Here is a 17,498-nt window from a genome sequence, read left to right on the forward strand (position 1 = left end):
TGTACTTATGATGAACTGTCAGCTTTATTTTAAGCATCTTCAAGCATTTGCCTGACACTTTTTCTATATCAAATCTTTCTTCTCATTTTATAAACTATTTTGGAGACGCTGCAGTGAGGTGGCTTCATCACTGACACAGGAGCCTGCCAATCAACACAGTGCAAATCTGACTTCTGCTAAAACTCCACTCCAAGATCAGCACGGTGGAGAAAGTTGCAGGAAGTTGCCCCTCACCAGCTGATAGGCAGCAGCGACTTCAAGCCTGCTGATCAGCTGCACACACCCACACCCCGAGCACTATGCAGGAGACTGCCAAGTAGGCGGCTCCACCCACCTGTTCTGTGTGGCCCCTAAGGGGCAGGAGAGATAAGGGCCCACCAGCCGCCCCTGAATTAGATCAAGTACCTGAAGTGAGCAGTCCCAAGCAAAGTGTGATGATATTAAGATTGCTCCTGAGCAATCTTCAGATGCATCTACCCCAACATGTAAAGTTAACTCATGTACCATCCTGGCCAGTCCACTAAAATGAAGTTCTGAAGCAAGGAGGGCTTGGCCATGCCTGGAGAGCAAGACTAAAGATGCATCTGCTATCAGACACAAGCTGCTGGCCAGCACAGACCTACAGTGAGTTTGCTCCATGAAGGAAGAAGGCTCTTGTGCTCATGTCTTGCTACTTGAATGTCTCCCAAAACCATCCAGCTGGCTACGGTGAGATGCTGGACTAGATGGGCTCGCTTTGGTCTGATCCAGCAGCAGGGCTCTTCCAACACCAGTCCCTACAACGCATCTGCCTCACCTGATCAGCGTGCCCATCCACAGGTGGTGGAGGGTCTGCCTAGCATATGGCTCAGTGCTCCTGGTCCTAATCAGGTCAGGAAAAATTTGGTTAGGACACAAATTTCATTCAGAGCACAACAGTTCCTGATGCCCCCAGAGCAGTGCCAAAGGAATCCACCACCTGCAGAAATCAGTAGGAGAATTCTCGACAACTGGAGTATCAGCAAAGAAGATTCCTTGACCACAGGTTCTGATAACACTTTTTAAATCCATACAATCCACCACCCACCATCCACAACCTGGATCCCAGCCAACAATTTGTAAATCGAAGTCTGAAAACCACAACCAAAGTCCAAAACCAGGAGAAGGACTTGCAGCGTCTCCTCTCATGTTTCAGCAATTGCATTTTGGGACAGGCACAGGTAATTTAGACTTCCAGAGTACACAAAACATTTCAGAGAAGGGCAGGCAGGAACCCTGACAGCAGCAGCTGAAATGGAGGGACAACCACATCTCCTGGAAGAGGCCTCCTTCCACTGTGCAGCAGTAACTGCTCCCTTGGCAGATCCCTTACTGGTGGATCCAGAGACAACGTTCCATGGGAGCATGGAAAGGCAGCTTCCAGAAGCCAAATCCCTTAGGATTTCGATGCAAACAAGACTCCTCTCATCCCTGTGATACATGTTTGGTCACCCTTGAAAACTAACACCAGTACAAGCGGCAGGAGCCAATTCAGTGCACCCTCCTGATGTTGAACAAAGCTGCTCTCCACATCCCAGGAGCAGAAGCCAGCAAACCATTCCGTTCAATGGGAGCGGCTACCGGGTCAGCCTTGGCGATCATCTCCATTCAGGAGTGACATGTTGAATGATTATCTTGTTGGGCCTTAACATTTTGTTTTCATTTGAACTGTGATTCTGGTTTGGGGGCTTTCTTTTCTTTTCTCTTTACGCCTGCACACAGCAGTTCTGCATAAAACATTGCATTTCCAAGCTCTGCATTCTTCTCTTCCCCACTTTAGCTCTGATTTCATGACACAGAAATGCAGCTGGAGGAATGCCACTCTCTGAAAAACATACACAAAGCAGCACACAAGGCTATTAAACCTGCTCCAGGACTAGCCCAGAGTTGCCAGATGGCGGCTGGAAAGGCTGCGCAGTGACAGTTCACTGCAGAAATCGCACACTGGACTCCCACAATTAAGCTGTTAATCAGTGTCAATTCCACGCTGATTTGGCAGCTCCTCTTCCCCATTTGTGCCTTCACTTTTAACTCTTTGGCACACATGCTCACAAATAACCTGGAATGCTTCACTCCTTTGCAAATCAGCAGGGAAACAAAAAAACCAGGACACCTGAACAGGTTCTGTTACTTTTGGTTACCCCCATGAGCTAGCGACTGCAAGCAGGCTCCTGAGAGCTTAGGGTAGTCCTGCCATGGCAGCTTCCTGTCCCCGACCCAAGGCTCACTCGCTATCGCTCAGCAGCCACCTCAGTTTTGCACTGAATAAGCAGATAGTTTCTCTCTCAGAGAGTCACTAAAACTGTATTTTCCTTAATGTGACCTTCCAGGAATCATCCCACCGTTATTTCAAGGACCACAAGATCTGCCCCCTCCAGCCACAGGAGGCCACAACCAGGGTACCTTTTGCTTCTGCTGCTTCCTGGAAAAAAGCTTGGTTAAGATGGCGGACTATCAACATCCTCCCTTCTGACCTCCGTATTTTACTGGTCTGTTTTTATGATTTATACTGTTTTTATCTGCTGCTTAGGTTTTATCTTTGTTTTACTTTTATTTTTATTTGTTTAAGTAAGTGTAGATTGAGTTTTAAATTTCAGTCATAGGTTTTTAAGGGGGTTGTTTTAAGTTTTAGTTTTGAGTTTTTCTTGTCCTCCACTTGGGAGAGCGTCGGGGCCGAACGGTAATTAAGAAGAAAACTTCCAAAGCTGCAACCGCTTTTCATCTTTATCTTCCCTGCATGTACTCCCTGCTTTACTGTTTTATTATCTCAGCTAACGAACTGAAGTGAGATTCTTACCAACCTGATTGTAAACAATCAAATAATGGTGACAACCCGGAGTGGCTGTAAAACCTCAGGCTTCCTGCCTTCCTCTAGTCTACACTTGAGGAATGAACAACTCAGTCACCTTCCAAGCATTATTCCTTTAGAAATTAAGGAGGAGATCTTCAAAATATGCTCCAGCAGGCAGACAGAGAGCCATGGCTTCTGCGCCCCACCCAGGGTGCCTTGGCTTTGTAGCATAAGACCATAAGAAGAGCCTCTGCAGCATGAGGCCAAAAGGGGCCCACCGAATCCTGCCTCTTGCTCTCACAGTTGCCAACCAGATGGGTCACAAGCAGGACAGGAGCAGCCCCTGGGTGACTCAGCAATGGGGATTTGGAGGGTGTCCAACATCTTGGGATTGGGGGTCTGTTGAGTCAGCTTCAGGATCTGTTATGAAAACAGATTCTTCATCAAAAAGCACTGCTGAGTTCCTGTGCAACCAAACAGAGTTTGGTGGTGACCACCTTAAGCGTGACCAATTGATGCGTGAACACCAATGTGCGGGTCCTTTTGGACCCAGAGGAAGGCAGAACATGGGTGGGGCATGCTTATTTATATGTGCTTCGCTGACACGCATGGGAGCCAGGAACAGAACTCCCGTGTGAAATGGTCGCTGCCTGTATTTTCTTCACAGAGAATTCAAACGTAAGCAAAATGCACAATCAAGAGAATGGGTGGGCAGGAGGTCCAATCTTCCCTGAGTCAATATTTTATCTATATCATTCCTCATATTTACTTTTTCATGGCAACATGCTGCATGTGTTCCCCATGGGCAACACCTCTCTTGCTTCCTCTCTGGGCAGCTGAGGATGTCTAAAGGCAGAACAACAAAGAAGAACCAGGGAAGGAGCAGCTGCCATGGATCAACTAGATAGCTGAGTTGGTGAGAACATAGTACAGTGCCGATAACGCCAACCCTGCAAGGGACAGCTGCATATTCCTGCATTGCAGGGGGTTGAACTAGATGACTCTCAGGCCCCCCTGGAGGCCAGGGCAGGCAGGTGGGGCCAAGATACTGGGGGGGGGGGCCTGCAAAGTGGTGCAGCTCACGCTCCCTATGTCAGCATGAACCGCAAACCCAAATTCAGCAGTTTCTTCCAACAACAGTTTCAAAGTGTGAATTAAAGCAAACTAGGGTTCGAATTCAGCTCAGTTAAGGTGTCACATTAAACACACCTAGCTCTAAAAAAGGGAAGGGGGGTGTTCATGCAAGAGAAGAACACAGGTGCCAGCAGAGAAACCTAAGGTGACCCTCATCCCCACTGAGCGCCCCCCTCTCTCTCTCTCACACACACACACACACCACTCACACGCACACCACAGTCTCAGGTGCCAGACCCAAAGCCTTGAAGCCGCAGGGGCAAAGAAGGCACTGCAAGACAGTGTGCTACAGGTGCCGCCTGCGACAGAAGCCAGTCCCATCTCCCAGTGGAAAGGCATGGGGGCCACACAAACTGGCCACTGAGAAAGGCGTCACCAAGGATCAACAGAGAGGCCAGCACAGCCTGAGAGGCACAAGCTTATTGCAGACTATTCTTAACGGGGCTCAGCTTTGGAAAAGAGGCTGGCTGGTCAGCCTGTTACCTCCTGCAGCAAAAGAAGAAAAACAGGCTACCAAGGGATCCGGCGAAAGGTCTCCCCAAAAGTCTGCCTCGCTGCACTGTGGGAGGAGGAGCAAACACGCAAAGTCTCAGGGTAAACTCTCGCAACCAGCACTCAGGAGGAGCCAAAAAAAACCCATTAAACAGTTTCATGTTTGAAAAACTGGAATGCATCTCTCTGCAAATTAAAGACAGATTGGAAAGAGAGGGACAGACCTGGAAAGTTCTCTGCTCATCAAATTAAAAACAAGAGCCCTATTCATAAAAAATTCTTCAGTGGTCAAGTCACATTCTTCACTCTTGTGTTTTTATGTGCCACGAGGGGGAGCAAGATTCTGCCGGTGAGGGGGGCCACCAGGACCAACGACATAGGCCCTCCCTTCAGCAGACTAGGTGGGGGCACCCATCCCAAGGATTCTTCACGTGGCCAACAGCTGGGCCCAATTAGCAAACGAGGAGAAAAGTAAATAGTCCTCCTCAGTATTTTGTTGCATCCTCCAACATTCACATGACACAACAGCAACAGCAACAGCAGCAACCCAGAGTGAAGATCAACCCGCCCCTTCCAGGCAATATTCCCAAATCTACAAAACCAGATTGAAAAGCCAAAGGGGGATGAGAGGCAGTAAAATGTGGGCATTGGAGAAATAAAGCAGAGCAGAGATGCTGGGGAGAGCAAAACCCAGGCAGGCAGGAAGCCACAAGGCGGAGCATCGCTCACAAGTAGCACTACTTGGCCATCCTGTTTTGCTCAGACAGCAGGGTGCCAGGCAGTCATACCCTGCCTCCCCCCCCCCCCGAAGCTCTCTTTCTGGGTCAGACTATAAAAGCTGGACCTCTGAACGCCTCCACTTTTCACATTGCTGTGCAGGGGCCCCAAAGAGCTTGTTTTGCCGCAAGAGTGACTTCTGCATCCAATACCAAGGGAAGTGCCCTCATTGCAAATGTGCACATTGCTGGGCTTGAGAGGCATCTCTGAAGCAAGCAAGCAATTTCTGGGAGGGAAGGGCGCCACCCACAGAAGGCGAGGCCAAGAGCGCAAGATGAGCAGAGCGCGGCCTGGGCAGGGGGCCATCTCAGCCAGATGCCACTTGCACTGGCCAGCCAGCCACATCCTGAGGGAGACTGAAGGGGGGGGGGGAGTGCCCACATGCAGGGAGCCAGGGAAACTTCATTTTTATTTATTTATTTTATTTTTACAAATAAAATAACATGCAGCAGCAGCCGCCGCCATCACAGGCCTCCTGACATTTGAGCGAAGAGTTCCTATGCTCTACTTGTTGCCCATTCTGTCTAGAGCTCCTTAAGCTTCCACTTTTCACCTCACTGGATTCATGAGGGAAAGGAGGCTGGGGCTTGCCCAAGGCCATCCCTGGAAGCCAGGTCTGCCACTTTCAAGCCCGCCCCCACCCCCCAAAAAAACATAGCATAACAACCCCTCTCTTCTGGGACGCAATGAAAGCGGCAGCCAGAGGAGCTTGCATAAAAGAAAGAGCATCCCTTCAAGGCCAAACCACAAAGGCCCACCACTGCACTGGTGCCTCCTATCCACAGGTGTGACACTCCTTGCACTAACGGGTCACTCAAACAGTTTGGCAAGGCACACAGACCCACAGGTGCCTCTCCACAGACTGAAGTGCTGGAAGCCACTCTGAAGCCAAGTCAGGAAGCTCTGCAGGAACCTCTGGGATGCAGCTGTCTCCACGCCCAACTGGAGTTTCCTTATTGCAGATGCCTGGAAAGGAAAGCCCAGCCAAGGATCAATGGGCAAGAAAATGTGGTCATTGGCTAGCAGGCAAAAGGCAGCACCGGCTTCTCAAGAGATGCCGAGAGTTAGGCCTCCTTCTTTCTTTTTGCCTAGGATCTGCCTTTGCCCCAGGTGCACGCCCAGGGGTGTTGCTGGGCCTCCGCAGCAAAGGCAAGGTGGGAGAGGGAGTCAGGGAAGCCAAACTGGTGTGCAGAGAGGTCATCCCGTACTTTGGACAGGTGTCAAATCAACATGCAGGTGTGGACGTGGAAGCAGCATCTTATTTGAATCCAGCCTCAGCCTCCCCTTGGAGCATTCAGCCACCAGCAGCGGCTCTGAGCGTGTGACTTTCCAACATTCTTGTTTGGTGTTCTTGGACACCTTGGTGGGCCAGAAAAGCTTCATTCAAGAGACCTCCATCAGCTGCCCTACAAAGCAGGACAGCGGCATCCTCCCCACCCACAAACACCCAGCCTTTGAGGCTGGCCACCGGTGGCTGCCCTGGCAACTGGCTCACCGCTAAAAAGCAGCTTTCCTCCTTGTTTCAGTTACAGGTGGGTAGCCGTGTTGTTGTTTTGTTTCCTCCTTGTGTCACGGGAGCCCCAGTCCTGCGGGAACGACCCATGCGGTACCCAGCACAGGGGGCACAACACAGCGTGTCCAGGTCTGCATCAGCTCTGGCCTCAAAGGCCTCACCACATCCACTCTCTGCCTATGGAACTTCAGGAGGCCTTGCTGGCCTCCTCTGCTTTCCCTGGGAATGCCTGGGGGGCCCAGTCTAGTCAAGAAGCAATACGAGAAGACTTGTGGAGAAGCTACTTGCTTCCTCCTTGCCTGAATGCCACAGCAGTGCAAAGACCAGCGTTCCTCTCATCACTGCCCTTGCAAAGACCCTCTCCTATTTTCCAGAGACAGTCCCAGATTTACAGAAGCTGCCCCAGTTTCTGATTTGATCCCAGAATGTCCTGCTTTTCCTTAGGACGTCCCTATTTTCATATGAGAAAGTTTGTAGGGTATGGAGTTGTCCAACCCCCAAGCAATCTGAAGGCAACCCTGTAGAGGTTAGTTTTTTTAATGTTTAATGTTTTATTATGTTTTTATATATGTTGGAAGCTGCCCAGAGTGGTTGGGGCAAGCCAGTCAGATGAGTGAGGTATAAATATTATTATTGTTATCACTGACTAGGATGTCCCTATTTTCCTTGGAGAAATGTGCAGGGTATGCCCTTAATGGGAAGCAGAGCAGAGGTCAGGAAGGCTCAGACTAGGGCTGGCCTTGAGCAAAACAGCTGTCCCTTTCAGCTTCTCCCTTCATCCATTTCTCTCTGGTTATCTGCAGCAATGTATGCACAGAGGATAGGGCTCCATCTCAGGCTGCAGCCGTCTGGCTCCTGCTGCTCTCAAGCAGCCGTAAACCACCAGGCAGATTTTCTAAAAGGCTGAGGCCCTCGCACCATCACGTGGGAGAAAAATGCAAGAGGAAAGGAAACTTAAAACCTGCAATTTGCCACTGCCCAACATACAGATGCCTCACTGGGAGAAAACAAGCCAGCTAAAAACAGGGCTGAAAAGTGCAGTGCACTGAAACTAGCCCCACATCGAAAGCACCCCCTGGCCTGCCCCACTTGGGCAAACTCACGCGACTTGTTACAGCAGTGAAGCAGAGCACACAGACAACATGGTTTTGGAAACAAAATGGAAGCATGAAAACCACATTATTACTGGAAAGAACCCTGCATGCATGTGAGCAGCAGCCAAATACCGGTAAATAAGGGGGAGGAAAAATGAGGTGATGTTCAGCTAGTTTTAGGAAGTTTGCAGGGAGGTGTGAGTACAATGAGAAGGAAATCTGGAAGGGCTCTGCTGTGTTGGCTTTTTGCTGTTAGCTTCTATGTTCTACCCATCTCTGCTATTTTGCCTTGTAAAAACTGTTTTCTGTTTACTCAAACCTTTGCAGTTGTTTAACATTACCATTTTCCTCTCAGTGTCTATATGCCCCTGCTTTACTCTAACTTTTTGCCATTGTTTAAAACAGCAACTTTTTTTCCTTTCACTGTTTCTCCCTTTTCGCTGCACTCAAACTTCTCCCTCTTCCATTCCTCAACCTCTTCATTTGAGAGAGATAAGGGATGTGGAGTCCTCAAATATTCCATAGGACCGTCACATAATGTATTTCACTCCTGTTGATTACTAAATGTAGTAATGTGGAACAGATAATTTAACAAGCAGAGACCCATATATGTAGAACAAGAGAGAACAAGGCATGGAAATGGGAGTAACACGTGTGTGCAAGGAGGAGCTGAGAAAAGTGGGGGGGGGGCATGGACAAAGGAGCACAGCGTGGCTGCAGAACGGAAGAGAGAGGTGGGGTTGGGAAAGTGAAAAATGAACTCACCAGTTGCAGAAAGCAGGAAGTGGGAGCTCTTGGGAGTTGATATGGGGGAATGAGAGGGAGGCTGGTGAGGGGAGCAAGCGCAGCCCCTACAGATCTGGAATCAGTACCAATTTGGAGCCTCTCCCCTTTGGAGTCAATAATAGATGATATAAAGCATGGGCAGGCAAACTAAGGCCCAGGGGCTGGATCTGGCCCAATCGCCTTCTCAATCCGGCCCGCAGACAGTCCGGGAATCAGCATGTTTTTACATGAGTAGAATGTGTCCTTTTATTGAAAATGCATCTCTGGGTTATTTGTGGGGCATAGGAATTCGTTCGTTGTTGTTTTTTCAAAATATAGTCCGGCCCCACACAAGGTCTGAGGAACAGCGGACCCCTGCTGAAAAAGTTTGCTGACCCCTGATATAAAGGCAATAACAGGTTTCCAAATGGGGAAGGAACATAATCATTTCAGGGTTAAAGCTCTTATGACCCAAAGTTCAATGATTCCACAGTTAAAGACTTTGAAAAACTAAGTATAAAGGCCAATAGACACAGATACTAAAATCTTAACCAGCCTTTTGTAAAACACGCTACCAGACCTGAACAAGTGAAACAATATCTTATGTGCATAGACTACAGGGTAGGGGGTAATCCCCTTAGAAATCCGGGGAAATCTATTGGAAACTGCATATAGACTCCCTTTAAATACTGTATGGAGTAAGAGAAAAATTCTCTAAGATCATGAGCAATTGGTACATTGTCCCAATGAAGATAAAAAATTACCCACCCACTTGTTGAAAATGCCAAGGGTGGTTTTCACACACACACACACAGTGGAAATGTGAGATGTCAAAAATACAGCAGGAAAATTAAACATTAATTAACAAGGATTATAGGCTATGAAGTCTCGTTTCATCCAGCCTTCTTTTTATCACATTATGTGAAATGATCAGTTAGACCAGAACATAAAGAACGAGCCCATTAGACTTCAGCTGTAGCCAGAGTACTTTTTGCTAATGACTGGATAGAATCAACCATGTCCACAACCCAAGAATGACTGAATGGAATCAGGGACTTTGCAGCACTGGTGAAGTCAACACATTCCCTTAGACTTTTGGAAGACAACTTCTTGATAACGTGGCAGAATTTTATTGAATTATTACCAAACATAATTTAACGGATTCACGATATTTTATTCATTTAAAGTTGGCTGTGTTTTTCTGATCTTAGATTAAATGTTATAATGTTCTAAAAACTAATAAGTGGCACAAGACACATAATTGCTTTTTTTACTAACTATAATTGCATTATCAGGCAGCTTGCTGGTGATCAATGGTTAATATTTATCGGAATTACTAAGAATGGACTTCTCTCTGTGTCATTTTATTTAACAGATTTAAGAGAATTGAAAAGGATGTGCCTATTTCCTTTTCAGCCTGGTCTTTTCAGAGTATCTCAGGAAGCTCAGCTCCTAGCAAGCATTTCTAAGACTGGAAGTGAGATTCCTGCATTGCAGGGGTTGAACCAAAAGTCCCTCAGGGTCCCTTCAAACTCTACAATTCTATGATTCTACGATCACAAAGGTATCAGCACGCCTGGAAGTAGTGGCAGCGAGGGAGGGAGGGAGGGAGGATTTGCAATTTTCAAACAATTAATTACCTATGTGGCAGAAACGCAGGGAAGGATAAGTGTCCCACTGGTTTCCAGAAACATTGTGTTTACCCTCCTCCTCCTCCTCCTCCTCCTCCTCCTCCTCCTCCTCCTCTGTTTCACCACCTGGCAGCAGAGCAATTTTCTTGTGTGTAAGGCTCCCTATGAGCTACCTCTTGAACGCCTGTGCATGGACCTGAGCTTCAGTTGCAATGTGGTGCTGATAACACCAAGGTTGCAGTTTGATCCCCATATGGGACAGCTGCATATTCCTGCATTGCAGGAGGCTGGACTAGATGATCCTCAGGGTCCCTTCCAGCTCTACAATTCCATGATTCTCCATTAGATTCTCCTTGGCGAAATCTGGCCCTGGAAGACGACATGAACAGAGAGGCAGGGTCGGACCATCCACAGCCATCTCAGAGGAAGATGCCAGACATGGAGATGCACCATAGCACAGCAGTGGGGCATGCAAAAGACTCCAGGGTTCATTCCCCAATGGCACCTCTGTGTAGGTGGGCATATCCCCACCTGAAACCTTGGAGGGCTGCTGCCAGTCAGTGTAGACAGTGCTGAGCCAGATGGACTAACGGGCTGCCTCTGTCTACAAGGCAGGTTTCTATGTTCCATTCCTATTACAAATTTGGTTTTACAAAGGCACTGCCAAGCCCAGAACCAGCCTTGAATGGGGCTTTGCGCCCATGAAATGTGGGAAGAAGAAATGTGGGAAGGTGAAGGCCCTGCAGTGTTTCTGAGAAATCACTCTGAAGCCTCACACTTACAGAACGAAGCACACACCCCACATCTATTTTCCCTGGGGGAGTACAAAGCACCAATGTGTCTGGCACACCCCCCACCGCACCCCCACCTCATTCCAAGCCCAGTGCCAATCTGTGCTGTGTCTGCAAGGGATCGGTCTCACATCAGAGAAAGAGAAAATCCAAACTCTTTGGACAAAGAAAGCAGCTTATCAGACTCTTCTCTGCCAGACTTGCTGTCAGACTGACAGGATGGAGAACAGCTTGGAGGCACAATTGGATCAAGCTGCAAAATGTAGCCTGAAATGTGTGGGTCTCACTCCCCTCCCTGCGTCTCTTCAGTGACACAGCAGGACAAAGGGAAATGGAAATATAACGTGCAGAGAGGCCTTGGGGACTAGCTCCCTGCACCCGGGGAGGCTGAAAGGCACCTCCTGGGCCAGATTCCTCCGTTTCCTACTATTTGGAGCAGATTAATATCCTTCATATCACCAGTCAGCGGAGTAAAACTCGGCCCTTGTTGCCATGGAAACAGAAGCACAGCCTCAGACAAACATTTATGGGAAACCTGCCATTTCCTTCAAGAGTAAAATAGAAAGGAAGCAAAAGCTGCCGCCGCCTCCCAACCTACGGCAGAAAAAAAACTGCCCTTGCTTCCCCCACAGAGAGAGCTAAGAAGAGCCCGTCCAGGGGCTCCTCTGCACAGCAATCCTCGGCACACAGCCACAAATGCAGCCAAGGAAAGAGTTGCTTCCTCTAACCAGCCTCTCTCTTGCCTCTGGTCTACCATCTCTCCCTTCCAAGAGGAAGGCAGGCTGCTTCTTGCCAGGGACCGGCCCTTTCACAGCTCGTGCTGGCAGCTCAAGGCAGGCAGGACGGACGGACGGACGGACGGACGGAGGAGTCCTCCTAACACAACGTTCCTCACTGCCTCTGGAGCAAAATCTGAAGCTGAGAAAACCCTCTTGTGTTTCATCCCACTATGAAGGCATCACAATCCATCCAGCACAAAGTCCAATGTCTGTCAAGAGCAAGAGATGCCCCAGCCTTGCAAAGCAGCTCACGGCATGGGAGCCTCCCTTTTTCTCAGTCCGTGAAAGAAGGGAGAGTCCACACCAGGCATTTATTCCAGAATAGCCAGGCTTTGTTGACTTGCTTTTTATATGGCAACTACACAAGGTTGTCAAGATACTGTCCTTATCCTGTGCTTTTGGTCCGAGGGGGCTCCTTTTAGGAGCTCAGAACACCCAACTTTTAGGGGGAAGGGGAGAGAACAACACTGTGACTCCTGTAGCAGGCCATCCAAAGAGGTCAGAAGAGTGGGCTGAGGAGATTCCACAGAGTCCCCCCACCTGCACCCAGAAGCCCGTTTCACACATGACCTGAGCCTTTCCTACCCATCCTCCCTCTGCTTCAGGAGCCGCCAGGGCAGGGGCTGGGAGATGCTGGGTGCTGGGAACTGGAGGGGGTCACAGAGGCATGGAAGCCACAAGACAAATGCTTGCGTTCCCCCACCACGAGGGAGAGCTGCCTGTTGCAAGTCAGGACAATAGTGGCCAGGGAGTCAGAGCAAGCGGGCTAGGGAGGATTGGAGGCTGAGCAGGGGAGTGGGCAGCGAGGTCGTGAGAGAGAAAGGCAGGCCCCGTGCACCCAGGTGTCTGTGTTAATTGCTGGGTAAAGACGAGGGTAATCTCACTTCATTTCTGACTATTGCTGTTCATTCAGAGCAACAGCACAAATCTGCATGCGTGTCTAGAACAAGGAAATGGAAACCAGAGCAAGGTCTGACCTGGCAGTGAGGCCCCTTGGCGCCATGCTTTGAAGGGGCTGGAAGGGAGAGCAAGGGAGAAGAATGACTAGAGGTGGGGAGCCCCTTGCCCACTCTGGGCCTGGCTGACCCCCACGAGCAGGAGCAGGACCCTCAGGGGCGCCAAGTTCCACTTGGGGAGCAGAAAGGCAGCATAACTTAAGAGCCCAGGAAGTGGAGAAATGACTTCTTCAGTCAGCAAATAGAATTCCATGTACACTTTAGTCGTGACCATGCACACATAGCACAGTCCCCTTCCCAAGACTCTGCAATGTAGGAGGGGTCTGAGAGCCCTCCCCGCCCCCCGAGGCCTGAAGGCAAACAACAAGCTCAGCAAGCCGGGTAATGGAAACTTTTCGGAGAGCAGCATGCCCAGGAGACTGATGGAAAGCGTACCAAGTGTGACTCTTAGAAGGACTAGCAGATAGCTATGAATGGACTTGGAAAAGCATGGGAACTATCCACAGGAACCTCAGAAGCCTGAGGGAAAGGCGCCAGGCAAAAACGTTCCTCTTCAGCCAGACCTTTGGCTGAACAACATTCTGTATCCTTTTAAATGCGTTTGTGGAAGGTAGATTTATCGGTTTGTTTTGCTCTTGTTCTTGTTTCTATTGAGCTTTGTGTTTTTATCTTGTGTTTTTATGCTGTGAACCAACCCGAGATCTTCAGATCAAGGGAGGTATACAAAATGAATAAATAAATGAAAATTACAGGGGCCAGAGAAGGTGAGGAGCCACCCTCCCTCACCCCTGGGCAGAGCACACAGCCCTGCTCTCTCCCTCTGGCAGAAGGCAGCAAGCCAGGGAAGACAGTGCATCTGGCGCTCAGGACCTCTGCTGCGGGAGCCTTAGGTGCCCAGTTGTGCGGACGCTCTGCTGCACAGGCAGGGTGGACCCACGTGCAAGAGCAAGTCAGGGGGCCTACCTTTGGCCACTTGGGGTTCAGGAGGCGTGCCTGGATGGCGTCATCGAGGGCTTGGTCATACTGCTGCGTCTTCATGTACGCTGCCGAGCGGTTGCTGTACAGGATGCAGTTCTGAGGGTCGACGGCCAGAGCTTCACTGTAGAGCACAATGGCCTTGTGGAAGTTGCCCTCGTGGCAGGCCTGGTTGCTCTGGCGCACTTTCTCAACAAACTCGGCCTTGCTCAGCACGGGGCCATCAGGGCTTCTGCTCTCAAAGCGCTTCAACCCAAACAGAGAAATCTGCAAATAGACAGGGGGGGGGAGGAGGGGGAGGCATTTATCCAATTTATCAGCTAGAACAAACAGCACTTCCTGCACTTACTAAAATGTTGTTCAGTAATAGGAAAGACACAATGGTTTCCACCCTGCGAAGTCACTCCACAAAATCATACTGTAGGTTTCCATTATTCAGTGCTCTGGCCCTGTGAATGTCTCTGCCAAGTCTTCAGGCCCCAATAAAGTAGCTGGCAAATCAACACGGATGGGGTCATCAGCTTTTTGCTTCCTCTTAAAAAGGCAAGCAGCAGCAGCAGCAGAGTAGAAGGTCCTCACCTTCCCCAGAGGCTGACCTAGGAGCCACAGTGAAGATCCTTTCACTATCCACCCCGGCTGGTGGGATTAGCCACACATCACAGATCAAATCCGAGGGTGGTGGCTTTGTACACACTTGGATTAAATGCTCTGTGCTGCTCCTCCCAAACCGACCTCCCCTGTAGCTGCTCAGAAAGGAGCCCTACCTACATTTATCAGAACTGCTGATTCAAGGAATAGTAATGCTTATTTCTTGCCACCCCCACCACCCTCAGTTATTTACTGAACATCCTTTCATCTGTTTCCAGTGCAGCACAAATACTTTTATGGGAGGAGAAAGTAGTCAGCTGTCAGGGCATAACGTTCTCTGCAACGCCACAGTAGCACTCCCCGAGAACAACCCCCCACATTTTAGCAAAGGCAAGGAAGCTAAGGGGCAAGCAAACTGGCACACACAGGTTGGCCTGGAAGTGGTGCAGACTCTGAGGCTGGGGGCATTCCTGCATCCGCAAGGCCAAGCTCTCATGGCTATGACAGAAGCCTACAAGCTGCCAAAGGAAGATCATCTACAAGGAGATAATCTTTTCTTTGAAGAAGCCATCATTGTCTTCCGGTAACTTTTCTTTAAGGGGTGTAAGCAAAGCTAGCTTCAAACTGCCCCAACGTGCAGATAATTCATCCTCCTTCCTATCATTCAGTCTCCTCCTTCTTTCCCACCCATTGCCGGCATCAGTACCTGGTGGAATCAGGTGGACAGCATAAGGACAGCTGGACCAACGTAAGACAGGTGCTGGGACCCAGAGACACTTTGCACAGAAGCCACAGCTCCTGCAAGCATCTCAGAAGCCTAGAAATAACTCAAATGGCCTAGAGTAACTGCTAATTGGCAGCAGGACCCAATAAGGAAAATGTACTGTCTGCACAACACCAGTCTAAGCCCAGTGATGGAGACGCCTGACAAGTACGGAACCAGCAGCTACCTGATGGGCCGCACTAATTCTACTACTTTTTATTTAGGAAGCAAGGAATAAATCTGCCCTCTCGCTAGGAAGCTTCACACTCAGCCCTTAGGGCTGCATGTAGGAATGGTAGGTTTCAGGGACTGGAAGAACAGCAGGAACACTTTGCCACTTGATGCAAAAGAAGCAACGCAACAACAGCTTTGCTGCTCTCTATCTGCTCATCATTGGCCCATGTAAGAAAAGGCAGGCCGGCACCTTGTGCCCTTGCAGCTCCCACTCAAGAGCATCCACAGCCCCAGCTCCTCCAAAGGACTCCCAAAGACAATGCGGATAAAATGGTCTCCTTCAGGTGGGCGCCGCCCCCCCCCCCCCGGCTGTGAAATGAAACAAGCTGAGTAGCAGCTCTTCAGGATTTTCAGCTTAGGGCACTTTCTCCCATCTCACCCCAGGAAGGGGAGAGCATTTTCTCAACCAGCTCTTTATTAACCACTTTAGTGCTAAGGCATTGATACAGACCTCCTTGCAGGACACAGGCTCCAGCTGAACAGAAAGGCATAATCCCAGCCTCACAAAGCAGCTCGGGGAGGGTGGTGTGAGGAAGACACCATGTGCCCTTCGATTGCAGCCTCACCCCCAAGGGGCTGGGAGCAAGACTGCTGCATCCTCCTCATGCCACCCTCCCTGAGCCAGCTCTGCTTTTCATATATATGCAAAAATTGCACAATCATGTTACCCCTGGAGCCACCCCACAGCCAGCTAGCTAGCCAGCCAGTGATTGGGAGAGAGCATCCCTACCAGTCCCAGAGCAGCCACACAAAGGAAGCAAGGCTGCTCAGCGCAACAGCTCTGGGAGTGTTGGGTGTGCTCTAGTGGGGCAAGCGTAGCTGAAACTCTGCACCTTGGACGCCTCCAGTGTGCAGGCCGTGTGTGTGTGTGTGTGTGCGCGCTCGTGTACACATATATTAAGGAGCAGGTGAGTGGAAAGCCCTTCTCTGGCAAAGGCGCTGGAAATGCATTACCAAAGTGGAAAGTACTGAAGGAGATGAGCCCATGACCTGGTTTGGCACAAGGCAGCTTCCTGGATCTGGAAACTCTGGTTTGCTCAACTCAGTTACACCAGGAGCTGCCTCAGTCAACCTGGAGCTCTCCAGATGTTTTGGAATACAGCTCTCATCCCGCAAGGGAAACGCAAGGCAAGGAAACCGAAAGGAGGAAGGCCAGAAGGGGAGGAGAAATCTATACCCATCTGTATAGAAATTGCACAAACATTGGAAGTGGGGGGGGGCCTCTTTTATACTCAAGAGTGCTAACAAACCCACCTCACAGGGCGCAACTATCACCCAACCCTCCAAGTTGCCTCGACGCACACGCGTAAAGTTGGCTGAGTTTCGCGTTTAGTTCCCCCTACCCAAGCTGTCCGAGCGCCGTTACCCTGCTGCCCTAAAACAGACCCCGGCCGCCCGGAGTAATGGATGGCGATGCGCCAGAGATGCGTGGGCCATCCCGGCCGGGAGGCAACGCAGGAGCGGCGAGGGCGGGAGCGGACAGCGGCAGCCCCTGGGACGCCCTGCAGACGACCGCCTCCTCATCTGGGGGCCCTCGAGAGCCGCGGCCGCCGCTCACCTCCCAGCAGGGGCTGCCCTAGCCGAGGGAGCCGCGGCGGCCTCCAGGCACGTCGGGGCTACAGAAGTGGTGGCGCCCGCCCGCCCGCCCGCCCGCTTCCCACCTCCAGAGCCCCGCGTGGGAGCCCCATCCAGGCTGGACGTGGCGCTGGGCGCGGCGCGTCCCGACGGCGGGGGCTGCCCGGCCCCGGCAAGAAATCGCCGCCTGCCCGGGCCCCGAGAGAGGAGCGCGGGCGGACCCCTCCTCTCCCAGCCCCGCACTTCCAGCGTCCGGATCCGCGGCGTCGCCCGCCAGCCCCCCCCCCCCCCCGCGCGTGTGAGCTCGCCGACACGGGTCGGGCAGAAGGATCCAGCTTCGGCGCCCCGTCCCTCGAGCTTCGCCCGGCGCTCACCCCGGCTAGAAGGGGCCCGCGAGGATCCCGCTCGCCGCCGCCGCCGCCTCCTCGGCGCCAGCGCCTGAAGCTCCGCGGCGCCTCGCGCTCCATGACGGCCCCCCGCGGGCCGGACGCGGCCCCGCTTCGGCTCACCGCGGCGGCTGCGACGCCCCCTCGGCCCGCCGGCCGCCCCGCTCCCGCGCCCACCCCGCCGGCGGCGGCATCGGCGCCATCTTCGGGCTGTGCGCTGCTCCGCCCCGCCGGGG

At 51.1% G+C, this 17,498-nt stretch overlaps 1 protein-coding gene across 3 annotated transcripts in view; it reads right to left on the minus strand.

Moving 5' to 3' along the window:
• TTC28 (tetratricopeptide repeat domain 28) overlaps positions 1 to 17,346 on the minus strand; it is a 102,060-nt gene extending 84,714 nt beyond the window's left edge. For all 3 annotated transcript variants that reach the window (XM_033174547.1, XM_033174548.1, XM_033174546.1), the window contains exons 1-2: positions 17,251 to 17,346; positions 13,705 to 13,983 (exon numbers count right to left, since the gene is read on the minus strand). In XM_033174547.1, the coding sequence (XP_033030438.1) occupies positions 13,705 to 13,983; positions 17,251 to 17,343 (372 nt within the window). In that variant the 5' untranslated portion in view covers positions 17,344 to 17,346. The remainder of the gene's footprint in view (positions 1 to 13,704; positions 13,984 to 17,250) is intronic.
• Positions 17,347 to 17,498: the final 152 nt, after the last annotated feature.

Source organism: Lacerta agilis, chromosome 17 (genome assembly GCF_009819535.1).
Source record: "Lacerta agilis isolate rLacAgi1 chromosome 17, rLacAgi1.pri, whole genome shotgun sequence".
Lineage (NCBI taxonomy): Eukaryota > Metazoa > Chordata > Lepidosauria > Squamata > Lacertidae > Lacerta > Lacerta agilis.